The 19,772-nt window shown below is 35.1% G+C and overlaps 1 protein-coding gene across 1 annotated transcript in view; it reads right to left on the reverse strand.

Moving 5' to 3' along the window:
* Positions 1-1,569: 1,569 nt before the first annotated feature.
* LOC149777533 (uncharacterized) overlaps positions 1,570-19,772 on the reverse strand; it is a 52,106-nt gene continuing 33,903 nt past the window's right edge. Inside the window, exons 5-8 of the mRNA XM_089942125.1 lie at positions 19,432-19,506; positions 11,975-12,131; positions 7,997-8,086; positions 1,570-5,366 (exon numbers count right to left, since the gene is read on the reverse strand). Coding sequence (XP_089798251.1) covers positions 5,233-5,366; positions 7,997-8,086; positions 11,975-12,131; positions 19,432-19,506 — 456 coding nt within the window. The 3' untranslated portion in view covers positions 1,570-5,232. The remainder of the gene's footprint in view (positions 5,367-7,996; positions 8,087-11,974; positions 12,132-19,431; positions 19,507-19,772) is intronic.

Genomic DNA, 19,772 nt, shown 5'->3' on the forward strand with positions numbered 1-19,772 from the left:
TCCAAGTATAATCCTGACACTGAATTCTGCATCACTACCAATATTTCATGTATATTATTGTAATAAAATAGGAAATGCTGAAAGAGTTATTGCCCTTCAAAACTGACTTGGATGCATAAAATAATGACTTGGAGAAGAGCTTGTACAACTTACAAAGACAACTAATAAAGATGAAGACAAATATACACACCTCTCAGATGTTTTTTTTTGTTGCAAACTTGTGTTGATAAATGGAAGTTAGAAGAATGGGCAATGAGGAGACATTAAGTCATCTAAATGACAATGTGGAGTACTGGTAATCCCATCTAAATGACAATGTGGAGTACTGGAAATCCAATTCAATGAAGATGTCATCAATAGAAATGTGCATAATAAACTGGTTTGAAATTAAGCATTTCTTAATAAAGTTACGATGCAGAAAACAAGGATGAAACGCAACAAGGAACCATTTCCCTTCCAAATGATAATATGGAATGTTGAAATCAAATGCATGCAATATTTTTCCAGCTGCATGCCAAAATGAAATCAAACAATCCTTGGCAAATTAACACTGTGGTCACCAAAGTCAGGAGAGCATGCAATCCGGGGCATACATCCTGTAAATGCTGTGGAATGTTGGAGATTTATGTCAGCTATGGTCTCCTCAATATTAAGCTACATATCAAATCTGGTACAACTGAAATAAACCTTTTGTAAAGTTAAAGTAAGGAAAGGAGGTCACCTGAAGGCATAGCTCCTGAAAATAAATTTTTAGAATGGTGGAGATTAAACGCATTCAAGATTTCATTCATAAAACCCAAAGCTAATTTGATTGAAATCACTGGTAAAGTCATGCTACGTAAACTGAAATCAGAAGGATGGGCGATCAGGAGGTTAAAACTAATGGAAAGGACATCTTGGAACACTGGAAATGGAAAACCTTCAAAGTCTTTTCAGTATAAAGCTGCATGCCAAATTTGGTCCAAATCTATCAACCCTTGGAAAGTTCAGCAGAGCTGCCAACCCTCCAGACTTGCAATTAGTGAAAAGAGGAATAAAAATTAGTCAATTTTGAATACAATTAGTGAAAAATTATACCATGACACTAGCGTCATCCACTTTGATGGTCAGTACTGCATTATGTAAAAATCCCAAAATAAAAATAAAACATTATTTATACTGATTACATGTAAAAATTTATTTGCCGGCAAATTTACTGATAAAAACAAACTTCACGCTATTATTTGTCATGATATGATGCTGTGGCAGACTTGAACTTCCTAAATTGGGCTATAGTAAATTGTTTTCAAAACAGCTCAGGCTTCTTGCTTGCTGGTTAACCTTGGTGACTAAAATTGTTGCAAATTTTCAGCATCTATGGAGGCACTAAAGTTTGACTTATTTTTCTTCATAATATGAAATACGTTTTCACTGTCACGGCTGCTAATCTCCAACAAGACCTTTATTGGCATCACTGGCAATACAGGACCTTTATTGGCATCAGTGACCACTGCTACTATTTGGACTAACACTTAACTCCGGATTTAAGCAGATTGAGAATTCAGGAATTTATGACATTTTGGCATGCGGCTTGAATCTGTGAATCGCTATTGGGAGTCCCAAAATTTGTGCCAAAATCGTGAGGGTTGGCAGGTCTGGTTAAGCTGTGAAAGAAAAGTTACAAGGCAATCATGGAGCATAACTACTCTAAATGATAAAGATCAAACTCTTTCAACATCTCATCAATATAAACCTGCATATCAATTTTTTAAATAAAAATTCAACAATTCTCAGAAAAGTAATCTTGCAGAAACCAAATGGAAGGACTGACAGATTAACAGACAAGGTGATTACTATAAAGATCCACCAACTCAAGTACAGACCACAAAAATAGTATTCTGCAGTTTTAGCAAATTTATTATATCTAGTTACTCACTTCATTTTCAACTAGGTGGAGCTGTATATTTAGCTTTATTCAAAGCTTAAAATATCAACACTTAATATGACATGTACAAAAAATGAGATGATTTATAAATGTTCACAGATAATATATAACAGAATATATATATATATATATATAATATAGCAAGAATGAAGGAAATATAATGAATGAAATTAATGTTTTGTCCACTCTGACCCAAAGAACAAATAGGAATTTTGAAGTCCCTTTTTTCTGCAAAACAAGGTAATTATTAAATAATACAGAAAGTAATGACCTGGATATTACATATGACAGCAACTATGGGATTCTTTGTCTTTTATGTATATTATTTAAACTTCACATTGCCAAGGTGGAAATTAATCCCAAAAGGTATGATTGTTATATTTTGGTGCTAATATCGAAGATAGTCACACTATGCAACAAGATTCTCTTGAACAGGCTAATGTTCTATTGGGCAAAAACAATTTTCAGAATTCAAGATAAGACCATTTCTTCATTTTAACTGCAGAGTGTTGAAATCACCTCATATTCTTCAATCAAAACAAGATTTTCAAATTAGCCTGCTGTGGTGGACATACTGGATGTCAGATTGGGACAATTTTCATTTAGGACAGGGACATCCAACCTGTTTTAGCTGGAGGCTAAAACAGATAAAATACTTAAGGTCACAGGCCGCATGAGCAAGGACAGTTCCTTATCACTAAATATGCATATTAATTAAAATGCATATTTTCAAAAGGACTGCCTACACGCTGCGGGCTGCACTGTGTGAAAGACTGGGCCATCTTTTGGTCAAAAACCATCATGTCACAATTATCATCCATTCTGAGGAAGTAGTAACAAGAAGATTTTCAACACAGCCATATTGGTTGAACAAATGGCACCATTTTCATTTTGGGCCAACTATTGATGAAAGTACCATGCTGATATAGCCACCCATTTGGGAGTAGAGATAACATTTTTTTAATATACCCACCATGGTGGTCATATTATGGTTTAGTTGTTTTCATTTAGGACCATGAGTTCACTATAAGAACACTTCGCATGACAACATCTATGTCAAAATGACTTGCCCTTCAAGAGGTGCAGCTAAAAAAAAATCAAAATGGCCACATATTGGACATCAGCTATAAAAAGATTTTCTAGATGGCTGCTGTGGTGGCCAAACTGGATATCAGAAAAGAACCATTTTCATTTAGGACCATGCTAATACAACCATCCATTCGAATGAAGTGATTTTGTGAAAACCTCATGCTAATACAACCATCCATTCAAATGAGGTCAATTTGTGAAAACCTCATGCTAATATAACCATCCATTCAAATGAAGTTATTTTGTGAAAACCTCATGCTAATACAACCATCCATTCAAATGAAGTCATTTTGTGAAAACCTCATGCTAATACAACCATCCATTCAAATGAAGTCAATTTGTGAAAACCTCATGCTAATACAACCATCCATTCAAATGAAGTCAATTTGTGAAAACCTCATGCTAATACAACCATCCATTCAAATGAAGTCATTTTGTGTAAACCTCATGCTAATACAACCATCCATTCAAATGAAGTCATTTTGTGAAAACCTCATGCTAACACAACCATCCATTCAAATGAAGTCATTTTGTGAAAACCTCATGCTAATACAACCATCCATTCAAATGAAGTCATTTTGTGAAAACCTCATGCTAATACAACCATCCATTCAAATGAAGTAACAAGATTTTCAGGATGCTTACTTTGTTGTGGCCATATTTGATGTCAGATCGGCAACATGTTCATTTACAACCAACTGGACATCAAAAGACTTTTGGTGAAAAGCCCACTTCAAAATAACATTCTGCTCAGGAAGAGTTGCAATAAGAGTGTCAAGATGGCTGCCATGGTGGCCATACTGGACTTCAGACTGGCAGAATTTTTTATTTAGAACCAACAAAACATCATAAGTCTTAACAAAAAAACACCATTTTGATATGATCATTAATTCTGGATAACAAGATTTTTAAGATTAGTCCTGCTGGATGTGTGAGCAGCACCATTTTTATCTAGACCAAACTAGACTGTGTAAAATAAAAGTTTCCTGGCAATCCTCCAGATAGTTCAGGAGTAGTGATAATAAACTTGTGCTAATGGACAGCCAAACATTGAATGATGGACAATATACCATCCCATAAGCTCCTCTGGTCTATGACCAAAAGAGCTAATAATAAAAGCTACAGCTAGTAGCGATGGGTGCACTGCAAAGGGCCATGCCCTCTGCAATCAACTTGGCATTCAGTGTCTCACCAATGTATAGTTGCAGCTTAGTAAAATTATACTGTTGAAAAAAGACCTGAAGATAGCATTCAGAAACCATAATTGCTATAAATGATGACATGGAATGCTTGAAAGCAAATTCACTCAAGGTCTCATTAATCTGAGATAACAAGCCAATTAGAAATGAAATCAGTAACCAGTCAGAAGGACAAGCAATCATGGATCCAGAGCTCTTCTAAATGAGTCTAACCATATACAAGGTGTGTCAAAGGAACATATTTGGAACAATGCACATCAAAGGCAAGTACATGAGACAATGCCCATACCAAACTGCATCAGAATCTGTTGAATAGTTCATAAATTATGCCAATTACAGGCTGCATCCCATGTTAAGATATGATGTTCAATGTCAATGACCATACCTATATTCAAAATGAGTCAACAAGACAAAACCATTAAAAGATACACTACGGGCAATGAAACAATGTGTACAAAGAGTTTTATTAGAATGTGAGGTATAGTGCTCATAAAGTACAGCTGTAGTTAAACTGTAATATTAATGAGAGAAAAAAAGCATTAGCATAACAAAACATTTCAAAGGTACATCTATATATAATAAACAACTCACCTACCAAATGGCATCCAGTTAGGTTAGAGATGCTTATCTGTGCTGAATACAAGCAACATACCATGTGAGGAAATGAAATTATGTGGAATCTGGTGTACTGGAGATTGATGGAAAAAAGGTAGTAACTCTATCAAAACTGGTCCTGAAAAGTTGAAACCTTTAAAATGCACAAGGCACTTCTACATGTAATAAGCAATTCCACTACCATACAATTATGTGTAAGGGTTGCAGAGCATTGCTGTTAGAAGATCTGAACTGATGGACAAACTGATGGAGAAAATCAGACAGATGGAAAACAAGGTCATTCTATGGCATTCGAAATTTAGCAAAGATTATTTACAAACAAGAACAAATATACATGGTTTTACATAGATGTATGAATCAATGTTGCTTGAAAACTCAACATTCAAGAATCCATCCAAACTCAGACTAATCATCTGAGGAGGCATCACTGTCCACAAGGTCTTTCAGGTGACTGAAGCCGGTGAATGCAGACTTTTTTGCTGGAGAAGGTGATGCTTCTCTTCTAGAAAAGAGACTCTGAACTTTCCGTTTTCCGACTACTGAAAACACAAACAAAAAGAGTGAACAAATATTTGTTTGGAGGAGCAGAGAAAATGGTTATGTCATATAGCTTTGCTTTTAATGAGATGGTATCTATGAAAAAAAAGACAAATGCTTCTACTAAGTTTTGTTCATTAAAGTTTGTCATTTAGTTCGGTCTTGAGTTTGACAAACTAGAATGGCTGAAGAATGGAATAAAAATGGTAACTAGAGGTTCATAACCCTGTCACCCATGCTCATAAGCACACCTGTACAAAATCTTGAGGTCATCATATAAAACGCATAAGACAAGCAATTAACAAATCAATGACCTAGAACAGCTTTTACCATAAATACACTTATTTCTCCCAGACTTAGGCTGATACTTTTCTTAAAGACATTTTTAATAAATCCTCTAAAGCAAATAACAGCTATGTATTATCAACACATCTTCAAATACATATCCTATAAAAAAAAAGATGTACCATACATACTCACTTGTAAGTTCAGTCCCATTGCAAACACAGACCCTGATCATATAATGCACTAGCAGATCAGGGTCTATGCTATTTGTTCTACTGATTACTCATAGCAAACTGCATAGATCTAGATTTGCCAGTCCATTATGTGATAGCAGATATAGGTCTAAGCAGGTAGCAAATTAAACTAATGTTAATGGAAGGAAATTATTTTATATGCAAATGAAGCAACCTCTATCAGATATCAATGGGTGCAGGTCATTTTGTAACCTCAGTGTTTCATAACCAACTGTTTCATACCCAGTATTTCTACACATGCTGTTGTATTTTCCATTAACATCAGTTGCATTTATCCCCAAATTCTGGAATTAAACAAGTCCAGTTGTGAAAGTGTGATTTAATTCTTCTTTGTGCTCAGTATTATTGCCAAGCCTACTGGATGATGCTGGTCTGTACATGAGGCAGGCAGAACAAAAAGTGATGGTGTCAACTTTCTTTGATGTTAAGCATGAAGACGAAATCTCTGTAAGTGAATGATCTTGACAGGTTTTGCTCCTAGAGATGATAATATTGCTCAATCCTTATTTTGATATTGTTATTCTTTGGTTTCAAAATATAATTTTTTTCACATCAATTTAATGATTTAAAATAAAAGGAAAATGTTTTCAAATTTTAATGTTTTTAATTGCAGTTTCAAAATGCAATATTTTATCATTAAAGGAAATAAGTTTCAATTTTCATTTTTATTTTGACTTTTATTACAAGCAACTCCTATAATATAGTTCAGAATGAAAACTCCTGTCAAAGAATATTTTAATTAATAAAATACATTAGATCTTTTAATGGGTCATTTTCCTTAATTGGATTTTATTAAAATGTCTAAAGGTAACAAAATTTTTTTTATTTAACTCTAAATACATATTTTTTACATATGATAATTTAATTTTTGGTGTATTTTTCAGAACTGTGGTTCTTAACAAGTAGGCATCAACATCGAATGAGCTGGACAACTGTATCACATTTGGTACTGACCAACTTCTCAACATTTGGTTAATATTTATGCAAAAAGGTGTAATTCCTCTAATTCTTGTATATCAAACATAACACATAAACACCATAATTATAAGTAGCAACACAGGGCCCCGAGTGGCCGAGTGGTCTAAAGCGCTCACCGTTATGGATCACTGCCATCTCACCTCTGTCTGCGTGGGTTTGAGTCTCGGATTCAGCCAATGTAGGTATGTGAGAAAGCATGCCAGTAGCTTCTCGTGGGTCGGTGGTTCTTTCTGGGGTTTTCCTGGGCTCTTCCTTCACCATTAATACTGGCCGCCATGTATAGCCTATCGTGTGCTGAAAAATGGCGTTAAACCCCACAACAAAAACAACAACAACAATAAGTAGCAACATTTATAAAACAACCAATTACAACATGAGCAGGTTATGAAACAAGCAGGTTACAGAATGACTGGCATCCTTGGACTCGACACATAAGCGAGTATGTACGACATTCAATGTCATCAGTTTAAATATAATTTTGTCACAAGGCATGCAATCAAATTCCTGTCAATCACATAGTCAACAAAATTTAGGATTTTCAGAGCAAAGAAATGTGAAAGATTATCATCGGTCTATTGTAATTTGAAGACAGTCATCTGATTTCTGGATACTGCACAAAGAAAGCTGAAAAGTTTTGGAATTTTTATGACAAGTCCTGAAATGAAAAAGAATAATATCAAACTTTCATGAATCAAAACATGCCTTTTGCAAAACAGCAATTCATAAACAGTTCGAAAACAGGAATTTCACCAGATATACAGTACAGTAAACTCCCAATTTAAGTTTAAATTTAATTTAATTTAAGATTCGACAAATCTGCATCTTGATATTACATATATTAAAACCCAAGCTGAAAAATACACCCTGCAATGTGCATCATTCGCATATATATATATATATATATATATATAGACACACACAAATGTGCAGCATGAATTTCCAAGTAAGAATACCATTTTTGTATGTGTTCAACCAGGATGAAGATTTGACTCCGCAATGATGGACTGATTAGAGTCACACAAATCCGACATATGTGAGGTTTCTCAGGAATGCAATATACATGTAAATTGGGGTTTACTGTAACTGTATATTTTTTAATGATTTGTTTCATCTACCTGATTTTTCAGATAAGATATTTCCAGTATCAAGTTCTGCTGCTTCAGTCATCAGCCTAAGTTCTTCGGCCTTCTCAAAGGTTGGCTTGCCTGCAAATTACACAAAAGAAGATGAACTTCTGCATGAGCTATATGTCCATATGGGTAAAATTACACAGAAAAAGATGAATTTTGGCATGAGCTAGGTGTCAATACGGGTAAAATTACATAGAAGATGAATTTTGGCATGAGCTATAGGTCAATATGAGTAAAATTCTGAATGCAATTTTACAGACTATTCTTGTAGTTTACATCATTTTACACAAACTGTGAAATAAATTATAACAGAAGGAATGGCTAATAATTCACATAAATGTGCTTCTGATGCATTCTACCCCAAGCGATAGAGGTATGTTTATACTAAACAAAGGTACATACTGTAACTCTTTGAAAATAGTGTGTGTAAAATGACTGGTCAATATGCATAAGTGTAAAATGATTGGTCAATATGCATAAGTGTAAAATGATTGGTCAATATGCATAAGTGTAAAATAATTGGTCAATATGCATAAGTGTAAAATGATTGGTCAATATGCATAAGTGTAAAATGATTGGTCAATATGCATAAGTGTAAAATGATTGGTCAATATGCATAAGTGTAAAATGATTGGTCAATATGCAAAAGTGTAAAATGATTGGTCAATATGCATATTTTCTGATGATATGCATATTATGTACTAAGTTTTGCAGACCCAGTGGACCTAATATTGCTCACCTGGGTAGTTGATGTAGGTCAGTTTGGTAATGCAAATTCACACACCAATCAAAACTGTAAAGCGGAAAGAAAAGCTTAAAGCTCATAGCTACAAAAATGTCTATTAATGTTGATGCCATATAGCTTCTTTCATAGGCTATGTATATTGAATCCCTTTCCCAGCATTAAAAAGGGGCAGTCATTTACATAGCTGCCAACCCTCCAGGCTTGCAATTAGTGAAAATAGGGATAAAAATGAGTGATTTTTTACATGAATTTGTGAAGCAATCTTCGAGTGGGGAATATCTGTTGGAACAAATGTTTAGCATGGTCTCCAGCTGATAAAGGTAGATTGTGTTCGACAAGAAAACTCACAAACAATGCTTCAGCATTGGTAGCTTGCAGGTCTTCTGTCAATGGCTTAAAATATTCCAGAGCTGAAATGTGCTGTGAGTTCTTAATTTTCCCAACCTCTATGTGCTTTTTGATACCAATGTGCTTCTTCACATGGTCTCTGCCACCATGCTAAACTTTGTGACACATTGCGTGCAAAAAGCATGATATATATTGGTGTTTGATGGTTGAATGCACAGTCAATTTTTGGTATATTCCAGACTAAACTTCACTTTTTGTGCAATACATTTCTTTCTCCTTGTTGGTGAAGACACTTTCAAGATGTGGTGCCAAATGGTAATTCAAATCAGTGTTTGCGTCACGTGCGCAGAGCAAAATTCTGGTTAGGCCCTAGTTTCTCTCAAAAGCATTTGTAAAATTACACTTATACATATAGATTAAAATACGCTAAATGCCTGCTACCGGGCCAACATACCAATCAGCTATAGTTCCACTAATATTGCAACTATCAGTACTGGACCGTTTTGGCAACTGCCGACAACTAGCACTTAATTGGAAATCGGTTATTTTATTAAAGATTTAAAATAATTGTGAATTGGGGAATTCATGATTTTTTGCATGCAGCATGAATCCGTGAATTGCTGAAAAAGTCATGAAATTTACGCCAAAATCGTGAGGGTTGGCAGCTATGCATTTAGTCAACCATCATGGTCCACTGGATCTCTTCCAGCCCTGCAAACTTGATAGCAGCCCCACCCTTAAAATAATTAAATAAAAACTACATATTTTTAAAACTGGTTTTTGAGTATTGGCTTTGAATATATCAAATGGCAATGCATAACACATACAAATCTGTTAAGTAGTGTTTTAGAGAAAAAATTTGAAATAGTTTTTCGATTTATTTATAAAAACAGCCATCTATGCCAGCAGAGAATTGTATAAACTTAAATAAACATTAATGCCAGAATGCTGTTTGTAAAACTTGGTCAAATTCTGTTCAGTAATTATATTAAGAATTCAGTTAAGGAACTGTCCATTTTATAATGACAGCTGCAACTGATACATAAAAGGCATACATTAAGTACAATTTGAAAGCATTATCACTGTATCTGAATGCTTTGTGTCCAAAAAAAATCAATTTCTGTTGTGTAAATTTCTGAGCAGTCATTTAACGTTGTCTATTTTTAATAATGGAAATCATATCTGTTGGTGGATTAGCATCTTGGTATAAATTTGCAATCCTTTTATGACAGGATGCTTTTTATCCCAATTCTGTTGAAAGGTGTTTAAAAAGAGCCAGTCTTAGTTTCATTTTATTTTTAGTAATGGCAGTCATATTTGACGATAGATTTAAGATCGTTACATATAAAAATTTTGTATAAAACTGAAAGCCAAAGAAATCTGATTACTGTATGACTTGTAGGACTAAAGCTATCAAGATTTTTGAAAAAATTTAGTAAAGTTACCCAGGTACCCAATAAAAGGAAATTGTATTAAATATGTACAAACCTGAAGTTAAGTCCACATTTTGCTTTATTTCACAGTATCCTACAAATGTCACTACCTAATGTCATCTGGTTCTACAAATGTCACTACCTAATGTCATCTGGTTCAAAAGGTCAATGAATTTATTCTTATTGTTTGAAAAAGTTCAGAAATTCTTCACTGTCATCTAGTAAATCATCAAGGCCTAGCCAACAGAAATATTTTCGGACTCCCCTTCCTTGACCTCAATGTCATATGTGGATGCTTTTTTAGAGACTGACCTTGGGCTTTGTAACACTTTGATCATAAAAGTTGTACAATTTATTAAAGGTTGCTATTAAACACTTGTCAAATCTGTAACAAGATCAAAAAACACTCTGGCCAAAGTACCACACTCGAGGCTCAATCAAAGGGTTGTTACTGGCCAATGTACCACACTCGAGGCTCAATCAAAGGGTTGTTACTGGCCAATGCACTACACATGAGGCTCAATCAAGGGGTTGTTACTGGCCAATGTACCACACTCGAGGCTCAATCAAAGGGTTGTTCCTGGCCAATGTACCATACTCGAGGCTAAATTAAAGGGTTGTTAATGGCCAATATACCACACTCGAGGCTCAATCAAAGGATTGTTACGCTGGAAAACAAACTAAGGATTAGGGTCAAATGTTTCCTGAAAGAGTCAGACCTCTACATGGCACTGTACATGTATTTTCAGCTAGAATCGAAAAGAATCTTGCCGCTCAGTTTCTTTTTCTTATATACCTTTAAAGTCCAGGAAGCTAAACTGACCAAGTCTTTTGTGAGGTACACATCTGAAGTAAGGTCAAGCTGCTTACTCTGTAACCCAAATTACACCCATCAATCATACACCAAAATACAGGGAATTTAGTTATTTCAACAATATCTAAGACGTACAAGGTATGGTTTAAATAACCAGGATAACTAGTGAGAAATAAATGGGAAATTCTTTAGTTTTTAAATATTAAACCTTATGCAAAGTGTTAAACTGTAATGGAGAACCAGCGTTATTAAATTTGATTTCTGTGTATGGTAAGTTACCTCCCTTTAATGGCATGGAATTGTCAAATTTTTAGAAAAATATTTTAAACAATCAATATATATATGATATATATACACACACACACACACACACACACATACACCATAATGAACTAAAATTTTATAAAAATTGTAAGTTTTAATTATGTATCGTTTCTCATAATACCTCATAACAGGTGGTTACATGTACTTCCTTGAGCGAAATTCAAGTAACCAATATGTTAATAAAAGAGTCAATTCCATCAGTACACTGCATAACATGTCTGATACAGCCAAATAAGAAAATGTTTCTACTGGACAAATATTTATCAAAGATCTGTATCTTTGCAAGTTTTAAAACATACCCTCCATTCCTGCCTCTCTGAGGATTTCTTTCATTCTTTCTATCATCTCCTTCTCCGTTGTACAATCTTTAAGACTCTTCTTGCCTCGCAAGAAAATGCCACTTGCCTTGCAGATCCTTTTCAAATGCTCCACTGTCTTGTTGTGTGACTTCTTTTCCTGTGGATAAATTATTTAAACAGTAAAAGATCAAATATTTAAATGATGATAATCCAATTATTGATTGAACCAAAGAAGTATTATCCTCAATCTGTTCCAAAAATTATCTCTCCAGACAACTGAAATTACCACATAAAATACTGCAATGACAAGTGTGCAAACCAAAGAGATGAATACACAATAATACAATATGAAGGAATCAAAGCATCTCTGATTTAAACTTTAAATATTTAACCTTTGTCATTTAGAATATTCAAACACTGTTAATGGTTATTTAAAATTGTTGAATCAGAAAGTGACCCATGTGAACTGGGAATAGAGCCATTCAACACAGTACATAAATAGTACATTATATGCATGCCATTAAGTGAATATAGCTTCTTTTAAGTAACCCCACCCACATTTATTGATCAGATACTCAACCTTTTGAATCCAAAATCAGCTCGTACCCTCTACGTTTTAACAAATCCACAATAGTTGGTCCAGACAAGACATAGAACTCACGTTAATTAGTGGAAACCATTTTTCTTCTTTCAGTCTTGGTGACCCTACTGAAGCCAAAATATAGTGTCTTTCTTTCTTAAATGCAAACCATCCACAGAGTCCGGTCACATTCAGTAGTATAGGACTCAAGTTACTTTGTGGAAACTATTTTCCTGCTTGGAGTACCTCTGACCTTAAATCAATAGTGTCTTAGTGTCTGCCTTCTCTCAAATCCAAGCCGTCTACAAAATTTAGTAAAAGCATGTAGTACAGAAATTAACTTTTTGGAAATCACCCTTGTTTTCAACTACTATGTTTATGTACATGATGAAAATTCAATAATGTAACCAGATACAGTAAAACCTGTCTTGAGAGACCACTGCTATGAGAGACCGCCTGTCTTGAGAGACCAGGTTCTCCATGTACAGATTTAGAGATTATATAGTGTTATAACCTGTTATGAGAGACCACCTGTCATGAGAGACCATTATGTTTTGGCAGAAGGGGTGGTCTTTCAAGACAGGTTCCACTGTACACTGCTTGAACATGTGCATAGGATTCTCTTGTAATATGTACAATGATTAAAAGAGAAATGCGCAATGGATTAGAAACTTTAAAATAAAATGTTAGTAATCAAAATTTCTGTTAGCAAACATGTTTTTCAAAGGTAATGTAGTTTAAAAATATTTTATCAATATTATCAGCATATTAACTTCATGTATAATGTGTGATATAACCAATTCTTGTCGACTTTTGCTTTCTTGTACGAAATCTCATATCTGATGTGAAATCATACTTCAATCAGTCCTCTAATAAGGCTGTTGTTGTTGTTGTTGTTGTAGGATTTAACGCCATTTTCAGCAAAAGATAGGCTATACATGGCGGCCAGTACAAATGGTGAAGGAAGAACCGGGAAAACCCCAGAAAGAACCAGTGACCCACAAGAAGCTACAGGCAAGCTTTCTCACATACCCACATTTGCCGAACCCGAGACTCGACCCACACAGACAGAAATGAGATGGCAGTGATCCGTAACAGTGTGCGCTTTAGACCACTTGGCCACTTGGGGGCCCCGTCCTCTAAGACAGAGATGTGGAAATATACTATTGGAACGGGGAGTTTCTGCATCATTGGCAGCCACAAACATGTTCATTTAAAATTACTTATTCTGTAAATGTTTACAAGCAGTAAACAAAACTGAGTCATTTACAAGTGTAAACACTGCAGCCTTACTTGCCTGACAAGTCACATATACTTAATACTGAAAATCAGCAGTCTCTCAATTCAAAATGGATTATGAGGTAAATTAAACTGGATCTACCAAACAGTAATACTATTAATAATAGTGTAAAACATGAAATATAACTGTAATTATGAAAGTGACGTCATTTTCTGGTTGCCACATTTTGATTCTGAAGGTCATCAGCTGACAATTTTCAACTGCCAATTCTAAATCTTTACTTGCAAATGCAACCCTTTTAGATGCAATCTGGAGTGCTGTTGATTGATTAATTGTAGGTTTACAGCACACCAGCACTGTAAGGCTATTTAGTCCCATAGAAAAGGTTATACGTAAGATTATCAACAGTTTAAGGTTTATTATCTACCAACGATAATAAAATCAAACAGTTAAAAGAAAAATGATTGGATGGTAAGGGTAGTATATAAAGCTACCTGATCAACGGGGAATGTAAATGATGTGAGTCAATAAATATTTCGATGAGAAGATACTTAGTATGAATGATGGTACATACATTACATAAAAACACTCAAAGTGATAGCATAAGTTATAACTTAGCATAAATGTTCACTTCCTTCAGGAATTTTAAAATGCAAGAGACGTTTATTGTATCAAAAAGTTCCTTCATGTGATAAACATTGTAGTGACGATCGGGCGCAGGTTAGAGGATGAAACAATCTACTGTAAAGTGCTTAACAGTGATTGGCTCATTGCAAGAAATGCACTCTTATAGATTTTCGCCTTTTAACATATAGGAGTGGTTATACAAGTATGACCAATTCTAATTCTTGTAATGTCTTCCTACAGTTGGTTCTCTAGGAAGGAGTCCAGTCTCCTAGAATTGGCTTGATTGCATGGAGTTTGTTATTCATTGCATCATTCCATGATGCATGCCACGTTAGATGTAAAGACTTTTTGATACTATGTTTAAAATCAGTGTATGGTATTTTAAAATCAGATGGTTCTAGAGAGAGAGCCATTTTAGCAGCGCAATCTGCTATTAACTTTAATACCAGTATGGCTGGGCAACTAACAGTATCTTATATTATGTGACGTACACAGCTCGGAATGTTTGATGAGAATACTGGTTAGTAATGGGTTTTGCAAATTTCTGTTGTGTAGTGACTGAAGTCCTGACAGTGAGTTGAAGAAAATGATGCAGTTTTGCAGTTTAAAATATGTTTTCTTTTGATATAATGCAGATCAAGGTCTATTGCTCTGATTTCAGCTGAAAAAATGTATGTGCCATTTGGCAAGAGAACTTTTGTTGTGTGTTTTCCACTAAAGGTTACAGCAGCCTTTTCCTCATCCTTTGATCCATCAGTGTAAATTCTTTTGCAGTTATTAAATTAGGTGAGGAGTTCCTGATAAGAGCTGTGGAATATGGAAGGGTCTGTCTTAGATTTTTTTTCCATCGTGTAGTCTAAAAAGTACTTATGTGTTTCAGATGGACATCTGGAGGATTTTAGAAAGCTTAATTTTTATATGTCAAGGCTGGATGATATTTTGATGTCAAAGGAAGGTATGGCATTTGGTTTATTTTGGTATGTTTTGTATTTGGGTTGAAATACAGACAAAAAAGCAGGGTTCAGAGGGTTTGATTTTTATTTGATATTATGTAAATACTATGTTTATATAACAACTAATATAATTGTGTTCTGTCCAGCGTGAGTTTAGGTTCATCATGATGTCTTCGTAACTGACAGAAATGCATCCATACTGTTTTTGATTTTGAGACTCTGAAACCGTTAGCATTGACCCAATTTGGAATTTTGTTTATATTCTGTTGTAGTTGTCTATCAATTGTATGCATGTGCTTTGATTGATAACATATTAGAAAATCATCAACGTATATTGAGCAATTCTCACCAGGAGCCAAACACTTGGTAATGCTATTAATTTTTATGTTGAAAAGCGTTACTGATAAAATGCTGCCCTGTGGCACACCCATCTCTTGCTCGTACACATCAGAGAGGGTGGAACTCAATCGTACCTTGAATTCCCAGTCTGAGAGAAAGTCCAATATGAAAGAGGGCAGACAGCCTATTAGATCCAGATCATGCAGGTCATTCATTATTCCATGCTTCCATGTTGTATCATATGCCTTTTCTAAGTCAAAGATAGCCGCTACTAAATGTCCCTTCTTGATAAAAGCATCGCGAATAAATGTTTCCAGTCTAACCAGGTGATCGTTAATGAGCTATTAATGATGGTTCTGGTTGGTGTTTCATCAGGCCCAGTGGATGTATCATAGGACATGTTCCAAGCCTCCATAAGCTCCAATAGTGAAAACAGATGATTATAACTATGAGTTATTGGATGTGAATTTTAACCATGTTTTTTTCTTTTTGATTATTTATCTTTGGAAGGCTGGTGAATAATTAGACAATGAGGAATTTTTAGAGAAACTATCAGGAAGTATATTTGTTATGTCATGTTTGGAATCGAAATTATTATTGTTTAATTTCATATGTTGGAAAGAATTCTGTTCTCCCTTTCCATTTATTATGCGGATTGTGTCTCATACTTTCTTTATAAAGGAACAAGAGTTTAAAGTAGAAACATTTTTTCCATGATTCTCTTTTACTTTCTTTAATGGTGTGGTGAGCTTTAGCCCAGAAAATACAGTACTTATATTTTCTGGTGTAGGAAGATTATTAAATCTTCTCAGGGCTTCTCAGCATTGTCTAATGGCTTCCTTACACCCAAATGGTCCATACTGCAACCTCGTAATATTCTGGTTAGAACTCGATAAATGTAACTCATGATCAGTTCACTTATGACTCAATTATGTAATTGTTTTGGGCGTCAAGTTGTGGAGGAAAATTCACATTTTTTTCCCCTCCCTTCAATTATTGCTGTGTTGCTGACTCCAGCCATGTCATGACAATGAATGATGCCTTTGGATGTATTTAATGATGTGTGGGCAAAACAGGTTACTAGAATATCATGAAACATCTTAATTATTTTTATATACTCTCAGTATGCACTTTCCAATCACATGCCACAGGTAACCACCTGATTTTAGTTTTCTTACACTTTTGGGTTTGCCAAGTAATCCATGTATAATCTTTATGACTACAAATGGTGATAATGCAGCAAGTGGTTTGATTTCATCTTTGGATTGGATGAGTCTGATAAGGTTTCACGTCTCCTGAGTTGACTTATTTGGTTTGATTTCTATATTTTGTTTTTCAGTTGTCTCATCACCTGTGCTTGCCCACCCGCTATGGAGTCAAACAAGGGGACACTTTTCAAGTGTCAGGATATGCAGGTGGTATACTGAGAAGGCAAAATCACCTCCATATTGATCCCTAAGACATACAGTAGTCCCCCTCTTATAAGGCCACCCCTAATGCACCAGGAAAGTGGCCTTATAATGCGGGTGGCCTTTCTAGAGGGGGATGACAAATGTGAATAGTAAATACATATGAAAAAAGTCACAAGTGCATTTAATTTTAAATATTTAATATTTTAATTAAAAAATCACATGAATGATGTGAAATAAATGTAAAACAAACTTTGTCATCATTTGCAAAAGAATGCTATGAATAACCATTGATAGTTTTAAAACTGTCTTTATAATTATGTTACAGTTCACATCATCTGTCACTTTGTTGGTATCACTCTAAAAAAAAAAAAAAAAAAACAGTCTCGTCACATTAAAAATATCCTTGCTGTCATATCCCCTGCATATTTCGTTTAGTCTTTTGTTCCAATCTTCGACAACTTCATTATTAACATCAGCTGATTCGCCACTAATGACAAAACTCTTGATATTGTGTCGCACTTGAAATCTGTGCAACCATCCGTTACTTGCGATAAAGTCGTCATATTCCAATTCAACTGACAAAATTTTTGCTTTTTCTTGTCTTTCAAATCAGCATACAAACGTCTCCTGGCTCAAACAATCTTCCTTTCTCCGTCCATTTCACCTTTCCACTTCTGCAGAATTGTTTCATTATCTTTTACGATATTGTTTATCTGAGTCTTCCTGACGTTATTTTTCTGCGACATCCCCCCCCCCCCGTTGAATAACTTTCACGTTCTCCTCTAAACTGAGAATTTTTTTTTTTTCTCGATGACATATTGATCTTTTTGCAGTATGTTATTCATGTTGCGAACTACAATACTGATAAAACAATTTTGTATGCATCTAAACAAATTGCCGTGTTTTCAAAGGAAGTGATCTTGTCACGTGATTCGTTAGTCGCAGTCTGGTACCCTATTGCATTTATACATTTCTTTACACTAAGTGAGAGAAGCCAAAACGGCTTCGATATGTACCATTAACATCACGCAGATTTGACCTCGCGGCCGCAAGGATTCGTAATTTTGACAATTATTGTCAGCAGTAATAGCCACTGATTACCAAAGTGAACAAGCTCAATATCTTACAAAGGGAAGCCATAAAGGCTATTAAACCATTTTCCTGCTGACTTGGGTATTGTACATCGATACTGCCACTTCTCAGCTGTTACTACTGTATTCTTAACAATTATCAGAGTGACTAAACCGGACATCTTATGATAACACAGCAGTAAGGCTAATTGGATAATATGTACGTACCCTTTTGTATGGATTAAAATTTAAGTCTTTCTCGGTTTTTATGGAATAAATTTGGCTTCTCGTGAGGCGTAAATGATATAATATTAACCTTAGTGGTAAATGTACTTTACTCAACACTTCTTTCAGTAACGAAAACCTGACATCGGCAAACAGAAATCGGATTACTTAACATACGTCATGAATACAATACTGGTTCTGGATACATATTCAAATAAAATGCGGCCGCTTGTGAGGGGTAAATTTTATAATTTTGCACTAATATGCTGGCCGCTGGTCGCGTTAGGCGGGTGGCCTTTCGCGAGGGGTACTTTTGAACACAAACTCGTCGGTGCCAACGGATTCTGGCCGTAAGGAGCGGGTGGCCGCTGGTCAGGGGGGCCGTTCAAGAGGGGGACTACTGTACTCAGTTGATAAAATTTCCTCACAATTGACCCATTAAGACACTGCTTTCAAGGAAGTCTTCTGAGAGTAGGAGAAAAGAAAAATAAAGGGGTAAACTGTAGGAGTAACAGTGGTATCATGAGAGATAGAAGGAAAAAGAGAAAGTGAGCGAGTAAATTAAGACCTCAAAGGGCTCTGCATGAAAAGCCAATCTGTCAAGACAGGGCCCTCCAGACCAACCATATAGAAGAAGTAGAGGCTAAGGTAGTGTATTCCATTGAAAAGCCTTTGCTCAACTACCAGGATCCTTTCCTCTCCCAATAAAGGCTCTAACCCACAGCAAACAGGTTGCCTCTTAAAACAGTTAGTGAGGATGCTTCAGGACAATTCTACAACCCTGGACCTGCAGTGGGATGGAGCGCTGTTGTACAACATATATTGCTCTTAAGAAATGCACTGTATCAGGTTTCACTTTGACCCAATAAGGAGTGTTCCTGACACCCAGAAATGCTACCATGTGCTCTTAGTACTCCATATTTTTCAAAAGCTAAATATAAATAGATCTGGGTATTTTGATAGAACTCCCACCACCAAAATTTTAAGAAAGAAATGCTATATGTCAGATACCTTGCTGGTTTTCTGATTCTTCTTACTCTCTGAAGCTTTCTTGTCATCTTTCTTCTCAACATTTTTTCCAGACTTCTGAAAGACAGAATGTTAAGAATTTACATGTCTAATTTAAAAATCCAAATTAGGTTATCAAAGAACATGTCTAACAATAAGCCAGTAAAGAGTATCCAAAGCATTCCTAAGTTACTGATAGCAAAGAGGCAGTTTTTAACTTCAGGCAAATTAAAAATTTATTGAATAAAAAATGCATTTCTGGTAGACCGTTTTGTGCAATATGAATGACATGTACGTTCTATTTTACTGAGATTTCAGTCTCAACCATACATGTCCAGAATCAG

The sequence above is a fragment of the Sinohyriopsis cumingii genome, chromosome 18, assembly GCF_028554795.1.
Source record: "Sinohyriopsis cumingii isolate HCF-2022 chromosome 18, ASM2855479v2, whole genome shotgun sequence".
Classification (NCBI taxonomy): Eukaryota; Metazoa; Mollusca; class Bivalvia; order Unionida; family Unionidae; genus Sinohyriopsis; species Sinohyriopsis cumingii.